This window comes from Rhinichthys klamathensis, unplaced genomic scaffold (assembly GCF_029890125.1).
Source record: "Rhinichthys klamathensis goyatoka isolate OS25496 unplaced genomic scaffold, OSU_Roscu_1.1 h1tg000412l_1, whole genome shotgun sequence".
NCBI classification, from domain to species: domain Eukaryota; kingdom Metazoa; phylum Chordata; class Actinopteri; order Cypriniformes; family Leuciscidae; genus Rhinichthys; species Rhinichthys klamathensis.
Window position 1 is genome coordinate 664,494 of NW_026606912.1, and position 11,186 is coordinate 675,679.

An 11,186-nucleotide genomic window follows, 5' to 3' on the forward strand; every position below is an offset into this window, starting at 1 on the left:
ATAGAACCTGTCAAATGCCACAACATGCACCTCCAGGCGGGATGAATGGCTTTCTTAAGCAAGCATGACAGAATTTGAACTGATGGATCACTTTATATAGATTCTTATTGGGTTCTTTCGTAGCCGAGAGAAAGTGTGACATTAATCATATACAGCATGTGCAGGGTTCAAAGGCTTTGGACCTATAAAATAATCCAGTTGCTTGGATCCTCTGGCATTTCAAGCAGAGTGTTTTCAATTTATAGAAGAGAAAATGAGTAAAGAAAGACAGAGAGAATGAGTTGTGTGTACACATGTCCAATGTGTGAGTAATAGGCCTGAATTAAATGCTCTGCATGGATAAAAGTATGTGGACACACATTTCTATTTAATGAATTTGGCTGTTTCAGCTACATCTTTTACTAACAAGGCTGCATTTAAGTCTACTTTTTTATGCCCTTCCCTTGCAAACTTTTCCCCATCTCGTTTACACGGATCGTGCATCATTGCTTACGTTGCATGATTGCCCACTACTGGCGGAACCCTTGCAATGTGTTTAAATGCAATACTTCTTCTTGTTCTCCTTTTTCTTCTTCTTCTTCTTCTTCCGCTTACTTTTGCACACAGATAGAGGACAGTCTGAACAATAACGACAGCAATTTTAGAGTCTCTAACTCAATCCCTCTAGCGCCACCAACTGTCGAAATTTGCACTCACATTTATGCTAATAATGTTTGAACATTAAGGGCTAGAAACAAAACAAAAAATCCGCCATTTTGAATTTTCCGGAAAACCTACTTTTGCGAACTCCTCCTAGACCGTTCGTCCGATTTTTACAAAAATCGAACCAGATGATCTCTAGACGATGCAAACAAAAATTCTGGGGTTTTTTTCGTCTTCAATTCTGAATTCAAGTTGATTTGTCAAACCGTTCTCGTATAACGTGCAAACAGATTTGACATAGAATACACCAAAATATACACGAGGCTGTATCTCCGCAATGCTGTTGCGTATCCAGACCAAACTTGGTACGTGTAATCACAAGCATAACTTGAGGGTATGTGCGGTGTTTCGTGACTGTGCCACCTAGTGGTCAGGAGATATGAAAATGGATATTTTTGCTTAAAACTACTGAACAGTTTGACCAAAAATCAAGAGACTGGTCTCTTAAGATTCAGTGCAGCATGCCTATTGTAATGATACTGCTCTTAATAGATTCTCTGGGTCATGCTGAGAAGATAGATACCAATTTTGTCAGACTTGGCCGAACTTCTTGTCTTTTCTTTTTTGAACTCCTCCTAGTTCGTCAGATTTTCACCAAATTTGAGTCCGATGTCGGCAAAAAGTTGTGGATTTAGTGTCAATAGACAAAACCATTTTCGTATACCACATCAATGAATTTGATGGCATAATTCAAAACTGTATCTGAGGCTGTATCTCTGGAAAAGATTTGACATATTGACACCAAACTTTATGTGTGTAATTGTCACTCAAGACTGACCACACCTGATCAATTTGGTGTCAGTGCCACCTATTGGTCAACAGTAATAAGCAATTATGTTTTTGTATTTATGGGCTTTGAACAATTTTGCTTAAAATCGTCTACATGGTCTATGGATCTGCCTGAAGCATACATATTGAGTAGATTTACTCCCTTGGTCAAAATCAAGGAGACGATTGTCTGTCCAAATAAACTTCCCTCGCCCACTTGACAAAGTTGAACGCACAATGGCTATGGGGATCCCCCAGAGGGGAAGTGCTTAGGGAAGTTCACGAGTATATGTCTAAAAGTGGAGTTAAACGCAGCCCAGGTTTACAGCCATTCAACCTCCTTCTAAACATTTTTAGGTAAATGGCCATGGTTTCAAAAATGATATGCTTAACAATTGAATTTCGGTTTGGTGTGTGTTTACATACTTTTGGTCATGTAGATTAATTGTGATATCACATTTGTCTTCCATATTAGCTATAAAAAGATATTTAAAGATAATTTTCTCTGCCATAATTATTTAAGTCAGTATTACAGAAACATATGCATTTTGCTTTCAGAGAGAGGGATATTAGGTTCTATGTGAACTTAAGCAGTGTTTATCTGAAGGCAAGAAAGACATAAACAACATCCTCTATGTCAAGACATCTGACTAATAGTTAGTGAGTTGAGAAATTTATAAAGTTCTGGAATAGAGATATATTAAATATATTATATATCAAAGTGCAATAGAAGTCAAGGCAATAGGAGCGTAAAAGGAAGACTGAGCCTCTTTCTTTGGTTTTGTCACACATGCATTAGTGGTTTGATGCACACATGGAGACATTTGAACTTGACTATAATTAATCATTAAGCAAATGAATGTTGCCATTTTTGTTCCTGGGCCTAGACTTGACATGCTACGTTAGTGTTTAAAATCACAATAGTCACATAAAGCAATGCATAAATAAGCTTTTGAATGCAGAAGTGCAGAATCGGTGTCATAGAATTTAGATCACATATTGTGTAGTAATCAGGCACGATGCAATAAACTGACAAGTGTTACGTTTTTTTTACATACATAAATACATACGAATGTTTATTAATGTTTTGAATTAGCTTTTATTTTTATATTTGTTGTCTTCTTTTTAATTTTAGTTTAAGTTTTAGTAATTTTGTTATGCGATTTTGTCATTTTTATTGAACTTTTTTATTTTATTTTTATTTTAGTACTTCAACTTTTATTTCAGTTAGTTATTATTTCAGTAACATTTCTAATTTTTAATAGTTTTAATTTTAGTTAACAATAAAACACTGGTTCTGATTGGCTGATTGTGTCACATTTTCACAGACAGACACGTTGGTTGTGCCTGGTTAGTGCACAGTGTTAGATACTTCCTATGAAAAATTAAGTAGCATTCACACATTATTGAAATTATCGCTTTATCCTCTAGCCTCAGTTCAGTTGAGATATATACATATCTGTTGGGAGATTGATTGTTTGTCAGTGTATTAATGTTTCACTTAAAATTCATACTGTAGAAATGCTATATGACTCAATGCTGGATATCAATGCATATGCGAACCATCTTGCTGAAGATGTAGAATTTTTTCTTAAACTATAATTTGCCTCGCTGGGCCAACTGCACCAAACTCTGAGTGGTAAAAAAACACACGAATAAAGACAAATTTCATTATTTATGTAATATTGGTTTGGAACTCAGCGTTCATAGCAGTTGGCTCCTGGCATCTGTGCTGCTTTGCTTTGGGTGTTTTAATGCAATTTACACCAACCACTGTTTATCTGGATTCACCAATGTACTGTAATGTGTATGTTCAGAAGAGTTTGTAGTCTGAATTGTGTGAAACAGCTGATCCAAATGTCTTCCTAATGGAGAAGAGTAGCACAGACTGAATGACTGTACATATGTATACAAAAGCTCAGCTGTAAATGAACCCGGGTTTTTATTTGTTATGCAGGATAATAGTATCGGTAATAGTAATGATTTCTGCATCCCAAAGATTGTTAATTGATGAGGCATCAAATACACTACTGTTTAAAAGTTTGGGGTTGACGATATTTTTAAAGTTTTTGAAAGAAGTCTCACACACAGGCTGCATTTATTTGACCAAAAATACAGTAAAAACAATAATATTTTGAAATGATTTACTGTTTTCTTTTTTATTATATTGTAATGCCATTTCCAAATGTCACAGGATCCATCAGAAAATCTTCTTCTCCTTTTTTTTCATCAGAAATGATTCTAATTTTCTGATTTGGTGCTCAAGAAACATTTCTTATTATTATCAATGTTGAAAACAGTTGTGCTGCTTAATATTTTTGTGGAAACCATGATACATTTTTAGGAATTTTTGATGAATAGAAAGTTCAAAAGAACAGCATTTATTTAAAACATAAATATTTTGTAACATTATAAATGTATTTACTTTACCTTTTGATTAATTTAATGCATCCATTCTGAATAAAAGTATTAATTTTTTTAGAAATCCCAAACTGACCCCAAACTTTTGAAAGGTAGTGCTTATACACATTTGATCAGATTTAATCTTGACAAGACAAATATCTTTTTATTAGTATATTTAAATTCTGTAAATTTCTTATAAAGAAAATAATTGCCCAGGAAATGTAGTGTTTCCACGCTGATAAAGATTTAAAGTGTGAGATAACATATTCAGATAGTTTTAGGAAGATTAGAGGAAGTTTCACAATTTCTTCTCTGCTTTACTGAGAGACTGTAAATAATGATGTCCATTACTTCTGAATCTTAGTGTTGTTACATGTAGTACCATGTTTTATGCTAAATTCATTATAAGCCGAACAGCTTTTCATTGCAGTCCTGCTTCATGTCATTCAACATTCATAACCTCTCACATTCTCTGTCTCTAACTGGGTCAATCGTTGAGCTTGTCTGAACTCCCCAGAGACAAACCTTGAGCTCCGAGCAGCGTGAAACAGCGTTTAGCAACGTCTATTTGTATAGAAAAACGTCAAAATGTATTCTTTTATCTATTTAATAACGTGCTGGGACAAGTCTAAAACCATGTAGATGGCTTCTCACACATCAGTATTGTTATGAAGAAATTTTCTGAGTCAAAATTTATATCAGACTTTTTATTGCTGATAAATGTTACTCGTCATCATCAGCTAATCCCAGATCTGCTCACAGAAGTGTTACATGTGTGAATCAGGGTCAAACTTCAACTGCAAGAGTCTTTCACAAAATAGCTAGTGCAATAAACACCATAGGGACTAGTAGACTTAATAGTATTATGTACAAGCATGTATTTTGGGCTTTTGTAGAAGTATAAGTCTTTGGACAGATAGCTGAACATGCTGCTGTACTAACACATTCCTCTGTCTCATTCGCTCTGTGTGTGTCCATCGCTGTACATACTGTTGGCTGAGCACTGTCTTTGAGTCTACACTTGAAATCACAAATGGGCTAAATCATTTAAAAAATATTACACTGTAAAATGGACTTTTGTGCCTTTTTAACTATGTATGTCATTCTAAAAAGACAATCCTGCAAAGCTTGTATACAACCAAATCACGAGTAAATAATCTGAAAAATGACTAAATTGTGGTCTTTTCTCTCACAATGTGGTCCAAAATTGTTTTTTAATTTCTGTATTATTCTTATTGTGCATATAATTTTTTTTTTAATTACTTTATATTTTACAGACTTTCAGGTGTTTGCAATGAACAAATCAAACTAAAGTAACTGTATGTATGCAGTATGCTTCATTCTTCTTCCTCCAGACAGGCCGCTGATCCATAGGGCCGAAAAATTCCAGTTTTATTTCATCGCTTCACAGAACAGAATCCCAAAACTTCTGTGGCTTATTTATATGATTTTGAGAAATTGGAGCTGACTTTTCTTGTGCTTTTGGGTCAGTAGTGGTGTACTTCTTGGAGTTCTGGCATGGAAACTGCATGCCAAGTCTTGCTGCAGGTATTTTGCTGTCACTTGAGGGTTTTTCTGAACCTGCCTTCTAAGAAATCTGGTCTCAGAAAATATAACCACTGTTCCTTTAACTTTGAACTTGCAAACTATGCTTCTAACGGTGTCTAGGAACATTTTAGTGCATTCTCTTTTTGTATCCTGTTCCATGTTTGTGAAGGGCGATGATATCTTCTCTTAACTTTTTGGACCATTCTTTTGACTTAGCCATATTTGTAACATGCAGTCAAACATGACACTCAACAAACCTAGCCAGTTCAGATATTTCATGTGTTCTAGCTCAAGCACACCTGGTGCAACTAATGAAGCTCTTGATTAGTTGCATCACGTGTGCTTGAGAGACAACACCTGTTTTGCAGATTTGTGCTGTTGTGAGGGATTCTATTCAGGGGGTTGAATAATTTGGAGACTGCAGAAGTCTTAAAAGTTGCATTTTTAGTTGAATTTGGGGAAACCACATAGCTGAGCTATTTCAATTGCTTTTGTTTGATTTGTTCATTGCAAACAGCTTAATGTCTGTACATTTTGTAAATAAATTAATACTTTTATTCAGCAAGGATGCATTAAATTGATCAAAAGTACATTTTTTATTATAATTTTCAAAATTATGAAATTTTGAACTTTTGATCAATTTAATGATACATTTTTGATCAATTTTCAATACATACTACCATTCATGATATTTTTATTCACCAATAATGCATTAAATTTATCAAAAATCAAGCATAGCGTTAGTTCTGGCAGGTCACATCAGTCAAGCTCGCTTACCCTAATTAATTACCCTCCTCCATCCCCTGCTCCTCCTCTCATCCAGTCAGGACTTGGCCTTCTGATATTCCTCTTCGATTCAGACTCATTTTTCTTGAATCATTTTGTACATTACATTATTGAACATTAATGATTTCTGCAATACATTTATGTTGGTTCTGTTCTGTTTACCCTAAGGGGGGTTATTGCTGCTGTCCCTGCTCTTGTCCTTGCTAGGCTGCAGGGAGTTCTTGCCCAGAACAGAACCATACCACCAATCCAAACTGTATGCTAATTTTCAATCATCTTTGATGATAGTGGTCCTGACAGAAGTTGTATATGAAATTGCATTAAGCATTAAATTGATCAAAACATTTATAATGCTACAAAATATTTATTTTTCTAATACTAATACTAATTTGAACTTATCCAGCTCTTTTAACATTACTTGACTCATTTCTTTTTTCTTGCATTGTTACAGGAGATCGCAGTGGCTGAACCTTCACCGTCGTCCTCTCAGATGCGTATGAAGCGAGTTGACTTTGTGTCCGGTGTGTTGATGTTTGACGATCTCAGAGAGGAGGGTGCAAAGATTGGAGGTTCTGGCAGTGACGGAAGCCCGCGCAGTAGTGAGGGAAGTCCTGAGGGCGCTGCGTCTACCCTACTCGCCCCCGCCCACCGGGACCACGACCAGGAAGAGGGCTCACGCACGCTGGTGCTTGTGTCTGCTGGTAACGGGCAAGTCTCACCTGGAGACGGGCAGGGAACACTCGCCGCATTGACACCACAGGGAGAGCGGCCCGTACCAGATGAATCCGAACCCGGTACTCTTTCCTCTGTTATTAGGTCTGAGCCCAGACCTATCATCATGACATCTGCAGCTGTAATCACCAGCGGTTCTTGCTCGCCGCCTTTCACCAAGGTGGAACGCACTTTCATCCACATCGCTGAGACAACACATCTCAATGTCATGACAGCCAGACATCGCCCGCCTGGACTGGATGAGTTGATACCTAAGTGTGAGGCGACGGGTGGAGAGAAAGAGGAGAGGGAAGGGGTCAGTGAACGAAAGCAAAAGGAGAGCAATAGAGAGAGGATTACAGTAGAACAGGAAGAGAATGAGAGGAAAAAAGAAGAAAGTGAAGCTGAGAATGGCAGACAGGCTGAAGAAAAGGTAAATAAAAGTGGCAGAGAGGAAGCAGAGACTGTGTTTTTAGCTGAGTCACATGACCAGCCAGAGACTACAGCCATTGAAGAGGAAGTCTCCAGAGAAACCAAAATGGAAGTCGGACCAGAAGGTGTCGTGCCAGAAGTAGACCTGCAAAGGGAACAGGAGCAGGAAGAGTGTCAATCTCCGACCCCTGAACAAAAAAGAGATACAGAGGTGGAGGATGAGAAGGACATGTCTCCACCGGAGGGGGAGTCACCCAATAGAAAGCCACTCCCACAGAGGCGGAGCCGTATTCCTGTTCTTATGTCGGAGGAGGAAACGGGCTCAGACAAGTCATCGCAGAGTCAGGAGCAGTTGCAGCGAACTCGCAAAAGCCGACAACAACAGCTGGCTCGCCTCGTTCTGGAGCGTAAACAAACACATCTGATTCGTTCTCGCTCCGCCTCCTCGCCCTCCCCGACACTCTCAACCACTGCATCTGAGGATGAAACCCACCAATCAGACGACTCTAAGAGAGGAGAGAGAGGAGCAGATGGGAGAATTAGGAGCAGAATCCCTCGGCCAGTCACACCCATCAGGGGGTCTTCTGACCAACTGGGGGGCACGACCCTCCTGCAAACCCAGAGATCTGTGTCTTTCATTCAATACAGGTTGGTGGAACAGAATTGCAATTTAGAAGTCATTCATTTGAATCTACACTACCAGTTAAATGTTTGAACACACTGAATTTCACTGAATTTACATTTTTTTATGATCTTATAAACCTTTCCATCTAAAGGCCTATGGATGTGTGTTTGTGATATATGTATTTATATATCTGTCAAATATAAAATGTGCCTGCCAGAACCGATAGACTTGTGGGCAGTGGAATTTGAATCCCATCTCGTGGTCCACTATACTATATAAAAAAAATGGCAAAAATAAATATTTTATAAATTAAATAAATATATATGTAACAAAATTATATATATATATTATTGTATTATTTTTTTTAAGCTGGACCTTTTTTTTTTGTTAATACATAATTCCTTTACTCCCTCCATGGATATTTTTTTTTAAAAGAGTATAAAAAATAGTATAACAAAATTGAATGAATGATAAATATATATAACAAAATAGTTTTATGATTCTCTCCAGGTTTAACAGTACTCTCTAATTGTGGGTTATAACGCACAGAAAGTAAAATAAAATCAGGATATAAAAAAAATACAAATAGCTACCTTTATATTTTAGGACAGAGGCATCATCACATTTGGATGTCTGTTTATAAAATCTACTTGAAATTTCTCTCTCATAATGAGAAATGTAAAATCGTGAATACTGAACCTCAGATTTAGCTTGGGACTTTTACTGACAAACTATGTAAGGAAAATGATACAGACTATCCTATAATAGCTCTGAGTGATATGACTCATTCTTTCCTCTCTCCAACAGAACCAAAAGTTATGTCAATCCCAGGATTCAAAAGTCTGCAAGTCTGCACACAAATATCCATCAGCAGCCACCTAAACCTCAGCTCCGCCCCTCTAAAACACTTCCACCCCGTCCTCCATCTTCAGGCCCCTCCCACTCACAGGGAAGTCGGACCGTCACACGTACAATTACTCGTACCTTAACTCTTAATTCCACTCGAAGCTTTAGCACCTCCCCTCGGAGCCACGCCACCTCTCGCACCGACAGCCCCTCGCCTCAGCGCATTCGCCGACAGCCTATAGCCAATGAAACACAACGACAGCCCCAGCAGCCCAGACCTCCTTGCCCGTCGCAGTCCAAATCCAAACCTCAGGACTCCACCCCCAAAAAGAGCAAAACCCACCCATCAACCTCATCTCAAAAAGCGAAGAAAGACCCACCGGACTCAAAGACTACAACGAGATAATTACAATGCATTGAAGGACTTCATTCCGCTAGATGATCTTCATCCTCAGCATCATCATCACAATCACAATCATCAGTGTTGGACTGCACCTCTCATAACACACAACAGATTCAACCAACCATGTTCGTTATTCAGCCAAGTGACTGCAGCAGCTACTGAAATACCTCTGATGAGGAGAACCTCTGACATTTATTCACACAGTGAGTGTACAAAACTGTGTGAGGGGAGAGCGAGTTGTCATTAATGAAGTGTGTTGGACTGATGAACACACCTCATATGCCTTAAACCTGCAAAGGAAATAATTGCTGCCATCACAACAAAGCTTCCACAGGCTCTATCCTTCTGTCCATGGCGCTAATGCCACTATCATGTTCAATAATACAATCAATCACATTGTATAAGTTAGAATCGGGTTTTACTGCAGCTTTAAAGCTTTTAAATGCATTACTGTACATGCCATTTATTTTATTTGATTATCACTTCCCAAACTGTTTTTGACTAACATCACAATATCAGAAACTGGAAAAAAGATAGCTTTATTTAAACTTACAAAAACCTAAAATGTATCAAATGTCCCAAATGTACTGATTACTTATCTAGTTGGTGTTTGGGACAGCCTTTTATATCAACTCAAGTCAATTACTGTGTGCTAAAATTTGTATTTATCTCAAACATAATTATAATAATCATATGCACCTAAACTTGGTAGTTCTGTGCAGAATATGCTGGGGGGAAAATGTCATATGGTACATAAATCTGGTATTAATACCTAAATTTAATCTTGATGACTAACGTTGCTGCTACAGTGTGATGTCAATCATATAATCATCTTGGGCCCGCCGACTGTCTGTGTTTCTCTCTCTCTGATCAATTCATCCGTGACACTCGTCTGCTAAATTTATAACCGGATCCCGGACCAGCGGTATGCATTTGGAAATGCTCGTTCTGTTTAGTGTCTGTTGCAAAACTGTAGATAATGTAAGCAGTACTTTTGAAAAACAAATTTATATTTTTGTTCCAAAAAAACAACAACAAAAGATTAATGGATAAAAATAGGATTAACTTAGTTGCATTTTTCTCAGTCTCAGACTGATCTGTATGCAACTTTTACAGTTCAAAGAACACTGGAGGAAGCTGAGTGAAGGTCAAAGAGAACATCAAAGCTTCTCAAAAACCACACACACCAAGGAGAATAAAGCAGCAGGAACCAATAATGTGTGTTAAAGCAGCATGTCTGGGGTGTGTAAATGTACTCTAGGATGTTATTTTTTATGCAGTACTGCTACTCCCGAGTGTCTACAGCATGTGTTCAAAGTCAGGTAATCTGACGTGGAGTTTAAATGACTAAGGTGCTATAAGAGTTTTCCTTCATGCCTGCTCTAGTCATTGGTGTTTTTCCCCATCCTGTGCTTGGAATAAAACCCGAATATCCGTGAAGATTGTCAAATCAACAGAGGAGAAAAATGTCCTTAGTGCACACTAGCCAGTGTTATTTGTGAGTTAGCTTAAAGGGAGTGCTTGATTTGAACCATGCCCCACTGCAAAACCATTGCATGCTGTTGTTTGGATGAAATAAAAGGAAAATACTTTCTGCTGTATGTTCCAGAATGTTCCATCCGCAGAGAACTTTGAAGACTCTCTCTGCTCTTAATACAGACAAGATATGAGGAAAGACATCTTCTCGTGGTTGGTCATCTCTCTTCAGAGTGTCGCTTTAAGAGAATTTGCATGAATGTGTTTCATAAATCATGACTGACTAACTTATACTAAGGAGCAACCTTTCTGAGTTGTAGAATTAAAAATTATTACAAATTATCAATGATGCCATTCAATAAACGCAAGTTTCATCACTGTTTCGGTTTATGGTTTTGTATCTTTTTTTTTTTCAGAAAAAAATAGTGGATGTTCTGCATGGGGAATCTGCATGTCCTGGCTGTTGTGAAAGTGAGAGTGAATTGA

General features: G+C 37.7%; 1 protein-coding gene across 1 annotated transcript in view; it reads left to right on the forward strand.

The window, feature by feature from the left end:
- Window positions 1–10,660, forward strand: part of ttbk1b (tau tubulin kinase 1b) — a 31,894-nt gene extending 21,234 nt beyond the window's left edge. The window contains exons 14-15 of the mRNA XM_056235090.1: window positions 6,659–7,998; window positions 8,783–10,660. Coding sequence (XP_056091065.1) covers window positions 6,659–7,998; window positions 8,783–9,227 — 1,785 coding nt within the window. The 3' untranslated portion in view covers window positions 9,228–10,660. The remainder of the gene's footprint in view (window positions 1–6,658; window positions 7,999–8,782) is intronic.
- Window positions 10,661–11,186: the final 526 nt, after the last annotated feature.